General features: G+C 44.6%; 1 protein-coding gene across 1 annotated transcript in view; it reads right to left on the bottom strand.

Moving 5' to 3' along the window:
• Positions 1–21,904, bottom strand: part of LOC310945651 (breakpoint cluster region protein-like) — a 39,610-nt gene extending 17,706 nt beyond the window's left edge. The window contains exons 1-4 of the mRNA XM_083911807.1: positions 19,750–21,904; positions 3,150–3,331; positions 1,019–1,123; positions 51–236 (exon numbers count right to left, since the gene is read on the bottom strand). Of these exons, the coding sequence (XP_083767933.1) occupies positions 51–236; positions 1,019–1,123; positions 3,150–3,331; positions 19,750–21,091 (1,815 nt within the window). The 5' untranslated portion in view covers positions 21,092–21,904. The remainder of the gene's footprint in view (positions 1–50; positions 237–1,018; positions 1,124–3,149; positions 3,332–19,749) is intronic.
• Positions 21,905–23,044: the final 1,140 nt, after the last annotated feature.

Genomic DNA, 23,044 nt, shown 5'->3' with positions numbered 1-23,044 from the left:
CATTGTTTTCCTTGGTTGCGGAAGCTAACAAAAATATATAATCCCCATACCAGTTTCTGGAAGAGGTCGCCCACACACTGCTGGTGGCCCCAGTCCTGGACTCGGGGCAGCAGAGCGTCAAAGAAGTCCTTGTGGATCTCGTGAAGCTCTGGCACTTTGAAGAAGATGGTCTCTATCTGCTGGATGGTCAGCATGGGTTGGGAAGTGGTGGCTGCGGCCCTCAGAGGCTTCATGGGCTGGGTAAATAATCACAGTTACTGAATGTCCCACATGAAAAAGGGAACTTAAACAGAAACAAACTGTGACAGTGGGATGGAATAACAGTTATATTGTGGTTTTAATGATGTTTGTACAAAGAAGATTTCTCCACAAACACAACAAAAGGTAAAAAGACATATTTAGAGTTTAGGAGATCTGCTGAAACAAGCTAAAGTGCATTAGTCCAGCACAAGGGACGCTAACTTTTTTAAAAGAAGAAGAATATTCGATTATCAAAAACCAGCCTTTACTCTGAGCAGCGACCACAAAAACCACAAGTGACAATTAAAGGATAATATTAAACATAAAATGCAATGTAACACACTGTAGCAGGAGCAGAGAGGGATCTGTGAACTGACTCAGGTACGTCATTAACCTACACAGCATTTAGCTGAAGACTGCTAACGTTAGCTAACATCTGTGGTTGTATTTTTATCATCTATGAATTCATGTTTTCACCTGTAAGAGGGAGAATGTGTTATATCTTCTTTAAAAGTTATAATTTCATAAACTGACTCAGTCACACAGCAACATTAGCTAAAATACTTAATATACTTAAGCTACGTCTTACCAGTGTAGTAAATTGAGCAAGGGTGTGTTTTATTACTTATGAATTCATGTTTTCATTTGTAAGAGGAAGAATGGATTATTTCTATCATATCTGTTTATCTTGTCTACACTTTGGGTTTCAACCGATTCTGAGACAAATTCTAAATTAGTGTGTGTGTGTGTGTGTGTGTGTATTGTGAGTGACACGTACTATCAGCAGGGCCTCCAGGTGGCTGAGGTAGGTCTCCTCACTGGCCAGGATTCCTGACAGAACCCACTTTCTCATCTCCAGCCCCTTCTCCTGATCCAACTCCACCTGATCCAAACACGGGGGAGAGAGAGAACGCTGTCAAACACGAACACACGACGTTCTGCAACACAAAAGACATGATGCATCGACGGTACACTGGTTTGATTTTTAATTAACCACCCGGACACCTCTGCGACCCCGTGGCTGCAGATAGTGTTGTTGTGGGGTTCGGGACGCACCAGATTTGATTAAACTTTGTGGGAGTTTTACATTCCAAGGGGGCCTGCACCAGAGACTCCCAGCATCTTAAGGAAGACAAATGAGTTTCTGGTCCAGGAGTTGTTATTCCAAACAGGTCAAAGCCATCAGTCATCATGGTGCTGGCTCTCGTGTCAGTATGAAGCTCACTGGAACATTGAGAGGGGCTGCATCGAGCTCTGCCGTTGTAGTAACTAGAATTTTTTTAAAAGCTGCATGCTGACTGAGGCCCCCGCCCTCCGTCGTGATTTAGACTTTGAAGATCACCAAGTGTACACATCAGAGGATAAAATACCACAGATAGGACAGGAACAGAGCAGAGGGGGAGGGCAGCTGGGTCTCTTTAAAACATCTGTTCGCCCACAGTGTGTTTGCTGAGCATGTGCTGTGTTTGTCAGCAGTGCCCTGCTTCATGCTGGAAAGCATCTGCTTCAGTTGATTGAATGCCTGGCTGAAGGGCACTTCTTCTGTAGTTATCCCTGATTTTACAAATAAGGTTCAGTTAACACATCATAGGCAACACGGTGCACTGTCGCCTCACAGCGAGAGGGTTCCTGGTTCGGATCCCTGCTGGGGCCCTTCTGTGTGGAGCATGTTGTCCCCGTGTCTGCGTGGGTTTTCTCCGGGTTCTCCGGTTTCCTCCCACAGTCCAAAACGTGCAGGTGTTCGGTTCATGGATGACTCTAAATCACCCGTAGGTGTGAATGGTTGTCTGTCTCTGTTCGTCTCTATGTGTCCTGTGATAAACTGGCGTCCTGTCCAGGGTGGACCCCGCCTCACGCCCGATGACAGCTGGGATCGGCTCCAGCCCCCCGCGACCCAGACAGGGACAAGCGGTTGAAGATGAATGAATGAATGATAACACATCATACAGAACATGACTCAGACTGTTCTATAATGTCCTTCATGGCTTTGGAGGAGCTTTCCAAAGTCTGGAAAACCCTAAAGATGTCGCCTTTTGAGGACGTGTAATACTACATTTACAGGAAAATGTTAATTATTTGCTCTGGCCTGTGCATGATTTACCTGATCAGGATGGGGATTGAACCCAGGAAACGTGTAGTCACGAGTCAGCCTCTTTAAAAGTGAGTCATTTTTGTGAACTACATACAGTACACTTGGACTGGCATTACTTATTAATATACAGATGCTAAGGAGACTGGCAGCCTGTAAATGACATGTTACCTTCCTGGCTTCCTGTCAGATTTTTGCAGGAGATCTAGTGGTTTGTTAAATACAACAACTCATGAAGGGGGAGCTGTTCTTCCAGTGCAAACCATCGTAAATACACATTTTAGAGTCTGCATGTTTGTCATTTCTATGCACATGCAGCAACACCACACAGGAGAAGAATAACGAGAAGCAGTATGCTCCTCTTTGCAACAGGAAGAACGAGGTTTATAGGAAATGTTGGTGTTCTGAGCAGAGGTGACGTATCTTTGGAGCCATTTATATCAAATAATTACATAAAGCAATGAGCTCAAATTAACTTCATAGGCTTCTACAAATCTCTGTGTTTGTTTTGATGAAGAATGTTTTGAGATGGATTTGGTACAAACACACAGACAGTAGAAGAAGCAATGCCAGGTACTGTAATAGTAACTTTTTCGTCACAGGATGAGACGCCACAGCTGCTAAAAGTGTTGGATGGTGCGTGGAGAGAGGACAGAGAAGGACAATGCAGTAGCCAGGGAACAACAGCCAGAGAAAGAGGAAGGAGAGAGCAGCAGCAGCAGCAGCAGCAGCAGCAGCAGCGGCAGCAGCAGCAGCAGCAGCAGCAACAGCACCGTGAACGTGCCAGAGATGTTGGTGGGAGTTGACCCAGTAACATTACCGACAGCGTGGACTCCAGGGAGCCAGAGGACTGGGTGTCTCGGCTGCTTCGGCTCTTGGAGCAGAGTCGTGGCGAGGAGGACGGGGATCCGGTGAAGGATAGAGAGTCGTGGCGAGGCGTGTGCTCCTCTGAGGGCTCCAGATCGTACACATATGATGGAGGGGTCTCACTGTAAGGAGCATCTGTGAGAAACAAAGGACAATAGTCACATGGGCTGCCATTAAACTGTGAAGCTGTGTAGTAAACACAACATCATGGGAAATACTGCGAGCTGAAACATCTTTTTCTGTTTGGATTCCAATATAATAACAAAGCTAATAAGGAAATTATAGAAATATGGTGAAATCCATTATTAATACCTTCATTATTTCAGTTGATATTGAGTGATCTTGTGTTTTATCAATTGATAAAGTATAACAAAGCTGCTCTCTATAACAGGGCTGCTCCATTATGTCAAAAATCATAATCACAATTATTCTGGTCAATATTGAGATCGCTGTGACTTAACACCATTTTGCATTTATTTAACTTTATTGAACTTTTAAATCTTTCTAATAGTGGGTTTTCTTTGATAATATACATCTAAATAAAATGAGACAAGTGAATAAATAACATATAAATATATATACGTTTAAATAAATCTTATAAAAATACTAAATAACTAGAATGCGGCACAATAATCGCCTTATCTCGATTATCTTTCATGATCACTGACAGCATTAAATTGTTAGTTGTTAGTTGTTGCTGTTATTTTGTCCATCGCCTGTATATTAAGCCTAAAATAAAACAAAATAAAATTCTTCTCATATTGAAAAAGGACACACACATCAACCAAAAGCTGACACACACCGAGCAGCGTGCAGTCTTGTACCGCCATTTGTCTTTCTATCAAATCCTCTTTTAACCTTCCCAAACCTGTGACCTCCGCAAATCTACCACACGGCCTGTGCCAGACACCGAGGGCTCGTGCCAGCCAAGTGGATAAGCCTGGGAAACTGCAGGAGCAACACACGTGCTCCGCTCATGCCAGCCTTGTTGTTGTATAGTGTCAGAGGGAATCTGAATGGTGCTGCTGTACGCGGGTATAATATTCACTCTGTGTGTCTGTAAGCAGCACAGTTGGTCGGGAAAATAAGAAAAATGGGCAGCAAAGATGTTCATTGTGTGGTAGAAACCCACGTCTTGCACCGTGCTGAGAGCATGTGCCAGAAACAAGTGTAACAAGTCAGAAATAGATGTTGTACTCATCATCCCTGTGATTTCAGACTTTTTAGGACAGCCAGAAGATGAGGATCAGCACAGGCTCTGCATCCTGTAATTACTGTCAACCACCCCCTGACTCACCAGCATTTATCATCATTATCGTCGGCAAAGGATGGGCAGATGCAGGGTAGACAGCTCCGACGGCGGCGATAAAAAATAAGGCAGACATGTCTAGCGAGTGAGGTATGTTAAAAAGAGGCTGCAAAACTGGTTCGCCTCACTTTGAAAACAGGAAGGAGAGGATTCCGGAAACTGGGGGAGGATAAAGACGAGTCACCCTGGAGGAGCCTGGGAAGACACGCGGGCTGACGGGACGACATCCGCAGAGGCCGCGACAAAGGCCTCAAACAAACACACTGGGCCGAGCACACGGGGCAGAGAGCTGTGTTGACTGCATGAGGAAGAGACGACTGCAAACCAAACAGCGTCCGAGCACAGGGGAAGTCCATGTGAAAGGCCACTCTGTGTTCCAGGGAGATTATACATCAGCCCCGCTGCTGGATGAATAACACATCCTCTCTCGGGCAGCGGCCTCGGACCCACAAACTATCTCCTTCCAGGAAAAAGAAACAGCCCGAGCTTAGAAAAACACTACAAAACAAGAGGAGGATTTACAAATGTGTTGTTCTTTAATTAACACGAGGCCATTTGTATCTTTTACGGGGACATTTGTAAATGCACATGGCCGTGAGTAAGTGTGAGAAAAAAAAGAAGTGCACATCAAAATTGTTCCCCCTGTTAGCACGGGTGCTCTAGCGATCACAAGGTCCCGCTACTGAGGAAGTGTCTCGGCAGGTCTGTCCGGAAAATTCAGCCATTCATCTGCTCCAGAGAGGAAGCAGGCTTTCTGCACCAAGGTCATCTTTTCACAAACAGCTCTCTCGCTCTCGCTCCAAATACACACATTGAGCTATCGGTCACGGCTAACATATTAACATTCCTGCTAACTCTGATGAACTTTTACAGTTAAAGGCACCGCTCTTTCAGACATCCCAGACCCGGTTCTTCCTGCTTTTTCCTCCATCCTGCTTGTTTATATCTAACCTGTCCCCGTGTCCTTTGTTTGCCCTGATTGCGAAACTGTTTGTAACCTTTTTTTAACAAGAGGTGAACAAACAAAACCCAAGAACAGAATCAGATTGCACTTTTAAAGTCTCAACAGTTGTGACACAGTAGAGAACGATGTATACGGGCTGTTACAATGTTGATGTTTTAGATTTTAAAAGATCTACTTACACGTTACAGATCTGAAAATTAGTGATAACCAGTTTTTCGAGCCTTTGTTTGATAGGACAGTTAGGAAATGGGGTGAGAGAGAGAGGGGGAGTCACGCAGCAAAGGGCCGCAGGTCGGAGTCAAACCCACGGCCGCTGCCTCGAGGACTTTCAGCCTCTTTACATGGGGCGACTGCTCTAACCACTCAGCCACCAGCCGCCGCCGACCACAACTCTAAACTAGAGACCATCTTGTGATGGGATCACACCAGCCATGACGCCAAATCGGGCCAGGGGTCGAAAGTGGAGGACAATGGCCCCTTTTACTTACCAACCCCCTACCCCACCTCACTCCCCTTGCTTGATCACACCCATTTTTAACTTTGACCTTCATCTTGAACTCAGCGACACACCTGTAAAGTTTTGTGACTGTGTCTTGCAAAGTTGGGATGCTATTACCAAATCAGGTGAGGGTCGTACACTGCGGGGGTGGCCCCTTCCCTACTCCCTTGCTCAGACCACACCCATCTTTGATCTAGGTTATTTTAATCTCAACACGCCTGTAAAGTTTTTACTAAAACTTGCACGGTTGGGACCCAGTGACAAAATCTGTCCGCAGACAGACACGAAAACCTGGTAAAATACTCAAAACCACCTCTGTGGTAGTTCCTGCTACAGGAGGTACACACGTCAATTTAAAGCCGATTATTTTTTAAATATCTAACCTATACAAACTCTATTTGAGTCTAACCATCCACCAAACTCTGGTACATTTTTGGAACATTTAAAAGATCATAGATTGATATTTTAGTCGTACAACTATTCTATTATTTATATTGATGTATTCTATTCAATTATTATGATTATTATTATTAATGTTATTTATTTATCCTTGTTTATTCTTATGAGCAGGGAGGGGGTTGCTGGAGAGAGATACGGGGATGTATTATACATTAAAGAGGAACAGTGCACATACACAACACTGTATCATCATAAGTGCAGATTGTTGAATAAAACAAACAATCAAAAACAACAAAATACAAAAAAAACTAATTGATTAGGGATGTCCGATAATATCGGCCCACCGATATTATCGGACGATATTGAGTTAAAAATGTAATATCGGGAATTATCGGTATCGGGTTTTTACAACCGATGTTAGTTCTGTAGGCTTCAGCATTTCCGAGTGTACCTGAATGCAACACGGGCCGTTTACAGGCGCGTGCTTGATGACGTATAACAACAACAACACGCTTCATTCGTAGGTTGCTAACCGTGGCCAACAAGCTTCAGCTCGCCCGGTGCATGAGATGTCCGTGGTTTGGAAGTATTTCCAAGTGTCACCTATTAACAGTAAATGTGCGCTTTGCAATGACTGCAAGGCGTTAGTTATGAGAGGAGGAAACAAGGCGTCTTCCTTTAATACATCACATTTGATCACCCACCTCAAGAACAATCATGCGGAGTTAAACGCTACATCTGTGCAGCACAGTGATGAAAAGAAGCAACAGCCGACACCAGAAACAAACCTTTTTCTATCGTTCAGGATGCCGGATTCACCAAACGTGTGGAGTTCCTCGAGCCCCGTTATCTCGTGCCCAGTCGAAGTATTTCTCAGACCAGTGCTTATCCGAACTGTACAGCGTTGTTTACCGTCACGTCGAGAAGCTAATTTCTGGTGCTGTATCCATGAGATCCAATACAGGTTAACATGTTGAGCTTGACTGCTAATTTATTGATTGTATTATTTGCCAAGTTACGGCTCAGTCGTTCCTCAGTCTGGGAAAAGAAAACTATGTTTGTTTACTACTCTGGACTGAAGATATGCATCTTCCTTGTTTTGATAATGTCTGTAGTTTTGTTTGAGGCAAAATATTCTCTCTAAAAACACAAACAAATAAATGAATGGCACTTTTTTCAATAACTTATTTTGTACAGACTGTGTTTACATTTGAAAAGCCGTGTTGCATTTATGTCTGCATCCAGTGGGGCATCACAATACAATTAGGCATAATGTGTTAATTCCATAATAGGTGATATGTGATGAATTTTGGTGTAAAAAGGCTGCTAAGGGTTGGACAATATCGGAATATCGGATATCGGCAGAAAAGCCAATATCGAACATCCATAAAATTGATATCCTAATATGGTCTGAAAGGCTGCTTTAAACCCATTTCTATGATGATAGGTATGTACAGTAATTCTGGATGAAGTCAAACTTGAAGAAGATTCTGTCTAAAACACATGAAATATGCTTGTAAAAGCAGAATGTAAACTCTATTATTGAAAACACCCCATATTCAAAGAAGATTACAGAGGACATGACCTCAAAGTCCTCGATGGTAGCTACAGCCTTTCACTTCAATCACAAATACCTTTGGAAATAATTTCATTGGCGCCAACTGTATATAACATATCGACCAACACATGCTGATACAGGTATATCTGTCATAAACTGGATTTGGCTGTTGGCTCGGCTGATGTGTCAGAGTGGAAATAATGCTCCATAACACAGCGTTGATATTAGAAGCTACACATCAGAGGTCATAGCGAAAGAGTCACGTTTTGTTCTTGTGTCTGCTGAAAAGAGATCATTACGGAGCAAACCTTTAGTTCTACAGCATGTGTCCTCTGCCCCACGCCCAACCTGCCGTAGCTTAAAATGGTTTCAACTGTGCAATAGAGCTGTAATAAATACATTCTAATGACATTACATAAGACTGCTGAGCCCGACAGCTGTAGTTGTGAGCCGAGTGGAGCCGTGGATCAGAGAGGAGCTGATTTTGTTTTGCACTCTCTCCGAACTCGGTAATTCTGTGTTTTTCAAGAATTTAATTTGGACTGAATTCCCACAAGTCATGGTCTTAAACATGTCAGATTATAAGAAATCATCCCAAAAAAAAGCACTATTATGCTTGAAATCGCCTTTTTAATGCACAATATACAGCAACTTTGCTTTTCCCACACTACCACGCGGAAAACACCCTGACTACAAATAGACCCCAGGGATATTTAAGGACTTGGCCAAACAAACAACTGGCACCTAACTCCAAACGTCTCCTTCTGGAGAGTCATCAATCACCGTGATACACCTTTCCTTCCTCCAGCATGCAAACAAAAGCCATGCTCCCGAGACAAACACAGCAGTTTAACACAAGGGACACGGTCGGGGTCCTATTGATGACAAAGCAAAGACACATCCAAAGCCCTAATCCTAATCCATAGAGATGAACTACGGTAAACAGGCAGAGAGCGACAGATGTGCAGCAGAGACACAGCATCAGAGATTCACCATCACAGGAATAATCAGGAGCTCACACAGTATCGAAAGAAGAGGGAACTTTCCCTTTGGGATGCTTTGGCAAATATTCTTTTTTTTATGGGGCGACATGGCGGTATGGTGGTTAGCACTGTCACCTCACAGCGAGAGGGTTTCTGGTTCGAACCCTGGCTGGGGCCCTTCTGTGTGGAGTTTGCATGTTCTCCCCGTGTCTGCGTGGGTTTTCTCCGGGTTCTCCGGTTTCCTCCCACAGTCCAAAGACGTGCAGGTGTTCGGTTCATTGATGACTCTAAATCACCCGTAGGTGTGAATGGTTGTCTGTCTCTGTTCGTCTCTATGTGTCCTGTGATAGACTGGCGTCCTGTCCAGGGTGGACCCCGCCTCACGCCCAATGTCAGCTGGGATCAGCTCCAGCCCCCTGCGACCCCAACAGGGACAAGCGGTTGAAGATGAATGAATGAATGAATGAAAGCTTGTGTTTGGTTTCCAAATGATTGCCATCATCACGTGGCGAGGACACAAATGCACTTCATAGCAGGACATTGATGTGAAATATGGGGAAGAAAGAGCTCGCTATCAGGCCGTTAAGTCGGACGTAACACCCTTTCAAAATAAGATATCCGGGTCGAAGCGTTCCGATGGCCGAACGTGATAAATTACAATCACCTCTTTCATCAGTTAGACCCCTTTTTCATTGACAAGAAAGAGGTAAAATGACAATTACGTTGTGTTTTTTAAAGCTCAGATCTGATCAAACAACGGGGAACACGGCACTGCAGCGTTGTAGAAACACGAAGCTCGGAAGGGCGTGGACCCAGAAATCATATTTTGAAAGGGTGTTCATAACGTCTTAACAGCCGGATTGGTCCTGGAAACAACACAAAGTGGAAAGTTACGATCAGATAAACAGGCTGTGGATCTAATCTGGACCTCCATTTCACTTCTGTTAAAAGAACCACTGATAAAATATCAATTCTATTCGACTGACGGGAACAAATCACAAAAATAAAAGTCAAACCGCAAAGTTGTTTATTGATTTGTCCCAGAAAGAGCTGGAACTAGAATAGCAGCATCCATAATTCTCCATTTCACCAGTGGGAAGAGGCACAGTGCTGCCCAGCCCGGCACATTGACCGATCGCTGATCAGTGTGTTTAAATAGCTCAGGGGGGGACAGACTCTCGCTTGTAATGCTGACATTAGGAGAGAATCAGAGCCCACTTGTTGTTCCCCGCTGAGAACGTATTGACCATCCGCACAAAGATCAGTCGGCTGATGGACAGAATTCAGATTGCATGCTCCCAGAAACAAACACCCCGTAGAGATTGTGTTGATCGATCCAGCTTAGAAAGAGATTTAAACATCTATTATTCACCACAGAGCAAAAAAGATACAATGAAGGACAGCCTTTCTGTCGCCTCTCTGATGCTTGTATAGATCTGGAGAGAAAGGTTGCAGCAGAAGATGCCAATGTGAGATGTTGTTAAAAGCTTAGCGCCACTTTATGGCTCCAGCAAATGGATTCTCCTGCAGACTGTGCGGTCACTGGGGAAACAGCAGTGGCAGGGAGGGGAACTGGCTGAAGGTGATGGCTCTTCAGACACTGGTAGTTTTCCACACTTCACGACAAGTGGAAAAATCTCGATGGATTTATATGCAATGCACTTCACAGTGAATCTTTGGTGACATATACTGTAGGTCTCCAGTCGACAAAGAGTCTACTTGAGTCTGCTGAGGAGGGGCTCTCTGTCCGTCACTGAGCTGACCTCAAATCCTGTCATCATCACATTATTTTTAATAGTGAGCAACTGTTAGAGGCATTGAACATTTTGGACTTCCGTAAAGACTTGCAAAGGGCAGATTAAAAAAAATAAATCAAATAAATAATAATGTAACAGAAGCTAGGATATCCTGGGTCAAGTTCATGGACCCTATATTTCCCGTAATTCATTTATTCATTCATCTTCAACCGCTTGTCCCTGTCGGGGTCGCGGGGGGGCTGGAGCCGATCCCAGCTGAGATCGGGTGTGAGGCGGGGTCCACCCTGGACAGGACGCCAGTCTATCACAGGACACATAGAGACAAACAGAGACAGACAACCATTCACACCTACGGGTGATTTAGAGTCATCAATGAACCCAACACCTGCACGTCTTTGGACTGTGGGAGGAAACCGGAGAACCCGGAGAAAACCCACGCAGACACGGGGACAACATGCAAACTCCACACAGAAGGGCCCCAGCCGGAGTAATACTGTTGTAAAGAAGGCTTCCTGTTGAGAGTCTGAAGCTATGTTTCTATGCAGTTCTGAGAGGCTGTTTTTAGGTACTGCGGTGTTTTAACCTAAATGCTAGCATTCTCAAAATGGCAATGCTAACGTGCTGATGTCTTAGTTTAGCCTCTTAGCATGCTAACATTTGCGTATTAGTACTAAACGAGAAGTACAGCTGAAGCTGAAGGATATATCATTCGTTTTGCCTGTATCTGGCAAGCGGCAACTTCCTTGGCAAAAAGAGGAAGACAATGTTAAAGTGCCAAAACCTGCAGTTCCTCAAATGGTCATTTGAGGCTGGCTCCACAAGCGTAGACCATAGACCTCAATGTTAAAGTGCAGACTTTACAGCAGAAATAACTGATTTTGTTCTTTATAGATAATTCCCAGTTCATGACAACTGTACAAGGGTGACATTTTGTATAACTCACCTGTTATAAATACATTAAATTAAAGCTTAAAGTTCTGCAAAATAAAGAGCGTGGGCGCATTACGTGATAGGTTGTACTTCATTCAGCCCGCCTCAGCTCCATCCACACCATATCCTTTGTTGCATAAACATCTGTTTCAGTACTTTTCATTGAGAGAACGGTATTATATAGCAATAAAGGCTTAGAAAAGAGGAAATACATTTTTATATTATTAATTTAATTACAGTTTTCTACAGCGGTGACGTCGGGGGAGCTATTTCAGTGCGACGCATTGGGCGAGTAGCGACCGCTAGTTCACAGCCCTGCCTATGGGTGATGTCATGAAGACTAAATGTCCATATTTTATACAGCACAGTGTCTTTGGTATTTGATCATACACCAAAGTCGAAAATTTACCCTGATGACGGTACCAGATGAAAAGTCAAACAATTCATCAACACCTGAAAACCAAAGTCTGTAGGACCATTAATGTCCGTACAAAACGTCATGGCAATCCATTTAACAGTTGTTAAGATATTTAAATCTGGACCAAAGTAATGGAGAGTCCATCCAACCAACCAACCAACAAGACATTGCCATCCCCAGAGCCATGGCAGAACATTTGTAGTCGCCAAAGTCCACCATTACTCACATGATGTCACTCGACTTAATTTCTCAAGTGACATCATGTTGGTAACTGTGGATTTCTCAGACTTGACAAACTCCTCCAAAGCAACAGAACACGTTAAACAACGGTCTCCACGGGCTGTGTGGTACTCTCTGTGAGTACTTAACTGACTTTGACGTGTAAAATTGGTGGAGCGTCCCTTTAACCCCATAGTGTAACTGGGGCATCTGTTGTGAGAAATGCAGACAATGGCTGTGTGTTTTGGCAGACTATAGAAAAATGTCAGCTGACAGATCATCATCACTTCCCGGGCCGTCTGAAGCGTCCGCTGCATTAGAGGGCTCTTTAAACCACAGTGGTGGTGGAGGCAGCGAGGCCCACCAGCAGTCGTCTCTGATGTGCTGTAGGGCAGCCTAAAATTAGTGCCAGTCATTGAGCAGTGTAGGTCAGAAGTGGGCCGCCCAGCCCAGCACACCTACTAATCAGTGTGTGTTGAAATAGCTCAGGGTGGTCAGACTACTGCTTGTAATGTGCTGCATAACAGAGAAAATCAAAGCCCAATAATGGTTCCAGTCTGTTAAAATAAACAGACAATGAAGCACGTGTACGCACTGGCTACACACAGATTAGCTTCGTTGAGGCAGACGGGAATAACTGCGTGTGTTAAATGGTACAGTAGCTATTTAGTCCTATTGGGTTATTTTATGGGGGATTTATCTGATTTGACTTGTTTTTAAAAACTCATAATTCAAACTAGAGCCTGGCCAGTCTTTATCTCGTGCCTCATGTTTATGTAGTTGTTTTTTTAGTGAGCTCAACTGCTGACATTGCTTGTATTCGCAGACGATGAACACATTGAATTGGATCAGCCTCATCACAGTGACCTCCACTTATGATCAAATATTAATTTGCATGCTTGAATAGAATTAAATATTAGTGAACAGACCACACCTGATGTGCTTTAAGGTCATCGGCTCAGTCCTAATCTGCCCGGCAACACAGGTTTTACAGCACGTTTGCATTTAACAAGTTGGTTAAAGCTAACAGTGCACGGGCTCTTACTGGGGGGGAAAAGCCTGTTCCTACATTACAGCAATGTCTGACGGCCGTTATAATTTAGTTATCATTATCAGCATTACAATCAACATTTAGCACCATGTTTATTGGTCCTGGAGCGGCTGCCGGCTGCATCCGTGCGCTCCGATCTGTGAGCCTTTGGCTACGGTTTAAAAGGCTTTAAAACTCTTTGTAACATTTTGTCTTTATCTATGAGACGCTACTGTCTGAGTCTAAAGAGAGTCTGACGAACACAATAAAACCACAGGTTGTATAAAAAAGAACAAAACGTGTCAATATCGGCAATGCTTTTCGGAGATGGGGAGAAAATGTTGCTTCTGCTAAATGTAGCTTAAATCTCAGGGCTGCGGCTACTTAATGTTACGTAATGTTTAGTGAGAGTTTCAAATCACAGCATGGAGACTCAAAGATTTAAAGGTTCACAAGCTTGTAAAGAAAACAGGATAGGAATCTTCAGAGAAATGCCGCTATGTAACAGTATCAGGAAGAAGCGACTGAGCAGCACTCACAGGCGGTCACTTTCTCACTAGATTCAACTTTACAGACCTTTTTAGCAACTTCATTTATAAAAAGCGACTAGCGACCAATTTGGAGACTTATTCAAAGCATCAGGGAGAGGGAAGAAATATGTAGTCGGCCTAATTCATTCCCATGCATGTGGCTCAGAGTCCAGTTCAGTAAACAGTCTATGGGTCCGTCTCTCTCCTCTCACGCAGCAGCACTGTTGTTGTTGTTGTGTGACGCCGCGGGGGTTAGAAGCCGGAGGTGGAGGATTCCAGAGGACAACACTATGGGGGGCGTTTTCAAATCTTCCCACTCTGGGACCCGGTTTCAAAAGATACCGTAACACAGGCTCCAATAACGCCGGCTGCGTGTGGATGGTCGGCAAAAACGATACAAGGAAAACATGTCTCTGTGTGGATTGGCCCTCACTCTACTTCAAATTCTGGTGTTTTTTTGCATTCTACCTCCCCAGCTTTAAGTCCCCCTCCTAAAAAAAGCCCACTCTGCTCCGATTGGTCAGCATATCTAGGTCTTTCGCATCTGGGCTCTCTGCATCGCTGCACTGTCATTGCAGCCGGGGAATGACTGTAACAGCACTGAAACAGCAGCATTTTAGTATAGTTTAAAGGAACAATTTTTGAATACGGGGTGTGAACCTAAATCTCTTTGGATTGAGCATTTTGATACTTTCACTGTATTTATATATAGCACCTAGACCTGCTTTATTATATATTTTTAAAAATACATCTCACTTTTTACAATATGGTACCGTTAACTTTTTTTTTGTCAGGCTGTATCAACATTTAGTCTTGAACCAACTCTGACCACTGACACAAAAAGCTTCACGGGTCAGCCCGTGGTGAGAGAGGTGAACTCATACAACACTTAACATTTCATTAGCCGTTTCCCCCCACACCCCACAAGCAGCTGAGACATTCCATAAACACTTGGCCTGCCAGCCAGCAGCACAGAGGGCCCTTTGAGAGGGACCAGGGAGGGGAGCTGAGACTGCAGGACCATAGGGCTGAGGCCGAGCACGAGGGAGGATCACTGAGCCGGGGGAGGCCCTCGGGCTCATAAACATGCCAAAGATTGTTCTGCTATAAAAGGTTCATCTATGGAAACGTGTATGTTAGTTTGTCAATAGAGGAGCTAAAAGGATAATGTGTGTGTGAACAGTCTTGCATAGTTTTTAAACAAGTGTTTTCTGATAGGGAGGAACAAAAAGACTATTCATGGCTTTTACTAAGAGAGCAGCTGGCAATGCCTGGCCTGGTGTACTGATGGCCTGCCAGCTTTTGACCACTTTACCCAGTACACTGCACAGAAGAACAGGTGTCTTATATACACACACATACACACACAAACTTGACTTCCCTTTAGAGCTGCCAGCACTTCCTCTTGTAGGCTTACATTTACTGGAGGAAAGGGAGAGGCTGAATTCTTTAGCTTTCTTGACCACCAAACCTCAGATGATAATATTCAGGTACAATGATAGGCCTGTCTGGGCTTATCCTAGAGGAACCTCAAATATTCATGAGTCTGCAATTAACCGGGAGGGTAGACCAGCACCGGTGTGACTCCTGCTGAGGCAGCAAGTAGTGCCAATCTCTGGACCGAGGCCAAGACAGTCAGACAGCCTTCATCACCTTTTCAGGCAGACACTTTCTATTAATGTCACAGCATGACAGACAGACCTGTCTGTCTACAGAAACAGGGCCAGGTCCTGACTTCTGGTAAATGCCTCCTAAAAGACAAAATCCTGATTGGTTGACTGATTGATGAGGGACTATGATTAAACTAGTGGTGAGATTTATTATTTCCCTTTTGGCCGACCTCGTCCTCTATGCCACCTCACTGTAATACATTAACCATGAGACAGTCTACTCACTCAGACCCTTTCAGAAACGCGGTGGCCACTGGCATGTCAATGTCATGATGATAATTAATTATGGCAAAATAGACCCATCAGAGAGTTGGCCTCCTTAAAGGCCCACAGCTAATCAGCAGCTCTATTCGCAGCTATGTTTGACAACTGGCCTAGATAACCAGAAACCAGGAGACCAGGAGACAACACTTATTCTTCTATTCATAGAAAAAAGTCCCCTGAGAGTGTCAATTTTACACTGGCCGTTTCACGAAGATGTCACGCAGCGATGCAGCTGAGCAGCGGCAGGACAAGTATGAGTTTGTGTTAGTAGGTGTTTCTAATGCTAAGTCATTTTTTCCCAGGCCACCATGCCAGACAAAAACACTCACACAACAGCAGCGGGGACGTCAACTCTGTCTGCAGCAGCGTTCACATGTTCCATGACAGGCTGCAGAACATGAACACACACACACCAGATCTTACAGTCTTCATTTGGGTAGAACCACTGACACTGTACAGTTTATGAAGTCTTGTCTTATAGTTACACAATACTCCGCTAACTGGAGCACAAGGCATCTTCACGAAGTTAGCTTTATTAGGCTCCTTTAATAGATTTGATAAATACACCAAAAAAACTTTCCAACTGCTCCCTTAAAGTCACTAACCACAACAAAGAGCAGTTTATTGCACAAACTTCAGCCTCAAAGCGGCTTCCTGCCTGAGGCCTAATCCAGCAACGTGCACAGTAATGTTATTACAACATCAGAACATAAATCCAGACTTCGGGTAATCCACAAAGCAAGGTCCACATGAGGCAGCTGTGCCATTATGTCAGCAACAAGCCTCCTCTGGACAAAAGCTGTACCTCGGGCTCTGCATGGCGTGGTGCTTTCAAACAGAGGGTGTAAACAGGACAGTCAGGGTACATTAACAGGGGAACTCCAACCGATTTAACACTTAATATGGCAGTTTACTGGTCACAGGGTGGACTACTCAGCCTGTGAAAATAGCTGTGTAATGGGCGTGGAACTTCATAGGAATAGTAGCTTGACAAACAGATACATTCATAAGTCAAAGTCCACTTTTTTCCAGAGCTTTAACCACAACATATAGTCTACGGCAGGGGTGTCAAACTCAGGCCCGTGGGCCAAATCTGGCCCCCGGTGAAATTATATTTGGCCCACAAGATCATATCAAGGTATAAAGTATAAAGCACATACACGTCTACTTTTCTGTTAACAAACGTGAGCATCCATGCTACCAGTCTCTGCAGACACACTGAATCCACCCCTCCCCAAAAACGACCCAAAGAAAGATGGAGGACAGGAGCTTTCAGCAGATGATCTGTGTGTGAAGGTAAAGAGCTGTTTGTCACCGTGGCTGTGACCAAAGAACCAAACAGAAGAAACACCACGACAAGAACAAGGAGCTGCACTGGAAAGGTTCAACGTTACACATCTGGAGAGAAGGAACACATGCACATTTGCAATCTTATTTATTTTTTTGTACATATTGAGTTTGGCCCGCACTTTGTCCCAGTTTTTAAATTTGGCCCACTGTGAATTTGAGTTTGACACCACTGGTCTACAGTATATCTCCATGACAACTGAGAGGTGAAGATTTTGGAAAAAGCTAATAAGTAGACCTTGAGTTATTTTCTTATCAGACTTTATCATGTGCTTTACACCTGAGCAGATTGGTCCGCTTTCATCAAACCCCTGAAGTGTCTCATCAGTTGGTTTGGAGAACTCTGGGCCACCTGAAAACATGGGTTTTGGTTCGTTTCCACCAAACATTGTAAACAAATGGTCAAAATGGTTAATTGTGTATTGTCATGTCCGGATGGTACTCCAAGATTTTCGGCAGTCTTGCGAGATCGCTGAGATTAGGCATTAACCTTGAATCCATCATACAGCAATCAGAATATGCTAATGAAAAGAACACAAGGCAGCTCTGCGTAAGAGCACGCATGCAAAAAAATCCACAGGAGCACTAAAGACAAAATGTTGATGATTGCAGGTGTATATGTTCGTGTCGTACGGCAACTGGGGGTCCATAATCTAGCTTTGTGTGTTGTGTTTTTTGTTTAACTTCCTGTATTTGGGTCGAATGTGAACCGAACTCTAGCGAGCTCTGTGAGATTTGGTTAAAGATCTGGAAAGAAAGTGGACTCTGAGTTATGAATTAGAGGAGCTTTGTCGAGTCTGAGAAAATCACCTGAGGATGTTAAAGTGATGTCGTTGGGGTAATCAGCTCGGGCTTGGAGAATACAAATTCATGAGAAAACCTGCATTGAAAACTGGGGGCGTGGGCATCCAGACGAGTGGGATCCAGCGTTTTTTTGGACTAGAAGTCAGGATATCGTGCCGCTGCTGCATCAATTTTGACTATTCTTTTTTAAAAATCTCCCATAAGACCCACAGTTGTATAGAAGTGCAGTACTAAATCTCTGGAGTGCAGTTTCAACATCATCACGTGAGAACAGGATCTAGTGTTTTTCAAGCAAGTTCATCTTTTTCATGGATGCGGAAACTGAACTTTTCTGTGCAGCTGCTTAGTTATTTTTCCTGTAAATGAACAGAAGAAGGAGCTATGAGTGTGCAAACACAGTACGTCAGCAGTGCCGCGCCACAAATGGCGTAGTGGAATGGATTTGGACATGTCAGTATCTCCAGCAGCGTGCTAGCTTACGCTCCGTGCCGATTATATCACGGACTATCTCCCTGTTTGTCACATGCTTTGTGTCAAAGAGCTTTGGAGTGGATCACCTTATATAACAACACACTATTCTGCTCATCTGTTTAATCTGACCCACAGTGGATAACACTTTTTTTGGGGGGGGTGGAGGCAGACAATTTTCCAGCTCCAATCCTAAAATGCCCTTCTGTGTCCCAATCCCTCTTTGGCCTCAACCGACAACAATATCCTCGTGTCCTCGTGTGTCGTTCACTTTGACAAACGTTCTCGTAGAGGAACACTCCCTCCCGCCTCTCCTTCTGTCCTTGGCATTACCAAGTCGCCTGGACCACTCTCGTTATCCCACTTAACATTGTTATATTGTTAACATGTCAATACTCGTGCTCAATGAGTGATTCCCCTATTGTGTTCACACATAACAACAGGAAACACCGATGGCAGGCGTTTTGATTGGAAGCCGCATGACACACTTTAAGCCCCTCTATCCTCTTTTTTGAGTGAGTTGTCTGGGCTTTTTTTCCAACCCGCCTTCCATAACAAAGAGCCTCTCTAAAATTATCACGCTAGACAAACCCCTTTAAGTTAATTACTCTGCACAGAGGACAACAACACTGATGTGCGCTGACACAAAAACACTCAGGGTGGACAGGGCCGAGCGACTGGGAAGCCCGGGGCGGCCGCTGTCTCAGTCAGAGCATCTCTGTGAGAGTCCTGCAGCACTCAGCGGGCAAAGAGCAGAAGGGGGAGGAAAAGGAGAGGGCAGGCCTGCTCACAAAGGGTAAAGAACACACTCCTGAAAGAACGGCAAAACCACCGGGTTACTGTTGACATTCAGTTTATGTAAAGTCCATCTTGTCATCCAAATCCCATCATGGCAGGTTGACTTGCTTTAGGCCCCAACTTGTATAGTCTGTTTTGTTTTTATGCACAGGCTAACGGGCTAATCCTGCTCTACAGGAATGGGTTAATAATGCTCACACTCAATATGGATATAGGCTGCGAGGAGATGCATAAAAATCTCATTAACAGGACAATAAGATACATTTAATCAAACCTGGCCTCTTTTTCTTTAGGCCACTTCAAACATTAAAGCTCAAATGGCAAAAACACAACAATAAATGTGTTTTAAAAATGAAAGTGAATATTAATCCTGGCTACAGAAAACATTTTAAGATGTTAAGAGGCCTTTTTACACATCAGTGACTTATTCAGGATCAAGGCCAGCCAAGGGAGCAGACATCTTTCAGACAGTGATTACAGGGCCTAGATGTGCTTTATAGTATATAGTATAGTATAGTTTTAGAATACCTTTTTGTTTTTAATCCTGAAAATGAACGGCTTGAGGAATCATCTGTGTTGTGCAGTGAGTGTGTCTTGCAGACCTACCCAGATCTCCTTGAACACTGTTGTCATGAGAGGTCCTGCTGGATGTGGTGGAGTCCCCATCGCTGGGCCAGATCTGTCCTGTCTTACGGACCCCGATGATGGAGGCCTCGGACACCGTCACCTGCTGCTTCAGGCGTTTCTGAGTCAAGGGTGTGGGCGGGCTGCTGCTGTCGAAGGACTGCTGGGAGTGCTGGGAGGGTGAGCGACTCTTCTCCCTGTACATCTGATAGGTGGTGGGGCTGGGAGACACATGGCTGGACTGGCCCGAGGAGAAGTCCTCCTCGCTGGATGTTAAGTTCTCGTTGGAGCTGCAGTCCGGTGTGTAGCCGCCCACGTCATCAAAGCTGCCGGGAGAGTAGGAGCGTCTCGGCCAGGTGAGGTGTGCATCCTCCTCTATGCTGTGGTCTCTAATGTGGATGATTCGCGTGTCCCCGTCAGCCATCATTCCCCCAACATACACACTGGTGTAAGGCTGACACTCTGCTGGCTGCCGCTCAGACTTCCCCCCAGCGGAACGGATGTGTGGGCTGACCTCAGCGTCATCATATGACCCGTTGAAGCCGAAGTTCCCCTCGGTGGATCTGCCTCTCTGAACCGCCCTGCTGATGTCCCCCGCGGCGGCTGACAGGTTCCCTGGAAGGGAGTGCAGGGACCTCTTGCGCTCCATCTGCATGGCCTGACTGCCCAGGGTGCTGATCTTGTCTGAGACCTCCCTGTCGTTGACTTTGACCAGCCCTCGATCGTGATGGTACTCCATGTTCACGTAGAAAGGTTTCTCCTGGCCGCCCATCACCGACAACCCTCTGCCGTCCCCGGCTGTTTGAGAGTTGGCCCTCCTGATGCGCTCAAAGTTGGATCTCAGAGCTGCCACCGAGCCTGGGCCCGTGGGGAAATCAGGAATCTCTGGCTCCTGGCTCCTGGGTGACACCCCACCTTTCTGTTTGGCCGGGGACGCATCGTCCACCTCTCCTTCTGGATGTGGTTTACACCTGGATGTCTTGCCAGGCCCTCTTTGCTGCTGCTGCTCCTCCACTGGTGCCTCATCTGTGTGAGACCTCTGGCTGTCAGGGCCACCGGACACGTCTCCATCATTGATTCGGGGCGTGCTTTTAAACCCCCATCGCTGCCCATCGTAAGACTTCCTCTCTTTTGCGAGCAGAGTCTGCAGGTAGATCATCCGAAAGCGCTCCTTGTTTACTTCCTTCTCCAAGTGCCTGATCGATGACTTGCATTTGTCCAGCTCTTGTTCAATGTTCCCCAGTGAGTTCAGCTCCATGCAAGGGGGATCCGACTCAGGGAACTGGGCTTTCCATGCCGCCAAGAACCCCACCGGTTCAACCATTGTTATTACTCTGACATAAACTATTCAACTAACAGCACAAACATTTCTAAAGCAGGAACTGGACTTGGCTGCTGACAGCTTAAAGCTCCCATAGTGCTATCACAGAAAGGAAGTGTTCCCCAGGGTAAGGAAGGATCCACTGAGCAGGGAAGAAAACCCTGTTTACAGTCTTTACTCACAAACACAAGAAGAAAATCCTGCAGAGGCGAGATCACCGGTCCACTCTCTTCTTTTTGACACAGTCCAGGAAACGAGTTCACCCCGGATCCCCCACTTCTTGTGCCCGTCTGTTCTCTGGAGGTGCTCCGTCTTCCTCTGTGTTTGGTGTCAGACTGACTCTCACTCAGCTCTCGGGTGTTGTGGCTCTTCGTCAGCCCAGCAGAGAGAGAGAGAGGCGGGGCTACATGGATGTGATTTGGGGCTTTCACTCCAAATCCATACAAAACAATGACGATTTGTCAAAATGCTGTTTCTAATCGTAAACTCAAGTTTCCCGGTAAAGCTGATTACAACACGATACCATTCACCACAACACACAGTCCCCAGAAAATGCTGTAAAACGGCACGATAACTACAACACACATGGTCTAATATAACAAAAATAATAATAATAAACTGACACTTTAGAGGCAGAAATGTCCCAGTCCCGTGTCTTTCGGCTGTTACAGTTCAGGTGGATGAAGAAAAACGAGGTCCCGACTTTCAAAACAGCTAGCTACCTCAACTTTAGCCTTTATTTTTAACCCCAAATAAGAAAAGACTAGCTTAAAATGTTTCCCACCGACCCACCTCAGCTCTAGAAAGCTCTCTTTCGGACACAGCGCACTTGTTTTGCTCTGAAAAGTCGTGTAAATCCTCCCAAAGTTCATTGTGTTGTCACCTGAAGCCGAGCTCTGGGAAAATGTCGCCATCTGACGGTTCAGAAGTTCAAACGGACGCGGTGGTGCGTTCAAGGACGCGGTGGTGCGTTCAGGTACAACGTGGTGCGTCCAAATACATCCTCAAATTTGAACTGCGCAGTGAAATTTGGGAGTTTTAAAAAAAAGCATTGGAATGGAAAATAATTTAAGATGTTACGATGTGCAATTATATGTAAAACAAATAAGGATTATAAATTTGATTTTTTAATGTATTATTATTATTATTTCATTTCTTTTTTTGCTGATATTCTGGGTTATTTTATCTCAATGGATTGTATAATATAAGCAAAAATAAGCCTTGGGTTTCAGCCTGTTCCTTTTTTATTCATTAACTTTGGATAAATGTACTTTATTCTATCCTTACTTGTAGTTTGTGCACGTATGCTCCTTGTCTTTCGAAAATGTTGTTGTATTTTGATAGTATTATATCTCATCTCATCTTCAACTGCTTATCCGGGGTCGGGTCTCGGGGGCAGCAGCTTTAGCAGGGGACCCCAAACTTCCCTTTCCCGGGCCACATTAACCAGCTCTAACTGGGGGATCCTGAGGCGTTCCCAGGCCAGTGTGGAGATCTAATCTCTCCACCTGGTCCGGGGTCTTCCCGAGGCCTCCTCCCAGCTGGACGTGCCTGGAACACCTCCCTATTCATTTAGTAATTACTGTTACCTTTTTTTTTTATTATGGAGATTATTTCAAGTACCACCAGAGAGAGCTTGAGTACCACAGCTGGATAACCAGCGCATTAGATGGTTTATAAATAGGCTAATATGCTGTTTATACAGGCATTTAAACAGGATTCACTTCTGAAGATGTTCATACACAAGACAAAAATTTTTTTTTAAATAAATACATAAATACTAAAATAAATACTCAAAATATATTTTTTTTACATGTCATAAATGTTCCAACGCCACCTGTTTAATATCAATCATTGTAACAACATGAGACTGCAGCTCAAGAGTATTTATTTTATTGAGTATTTGTTCGACCAAAAAGCACATAAAGCAAACTTTTTCATTGTTTTGTCTGTTGC

Source organism: Echiichthys vipera (genome assembly GCF_963691815.1).
Source record: "Echiichthys vipera genome assembly, chromosome: 4".
NCBI lineage: Eukaryota > Metazoa > Chordata > Actinopteri > Perciformes > Trachinidae > Echiichthys > Echiichthys vipera.
The sequence above is the reverse complement of the archived record's forward strand: the minus strand, read 5'-3'. Positions and strand labels throughout refer to the sequence as shown.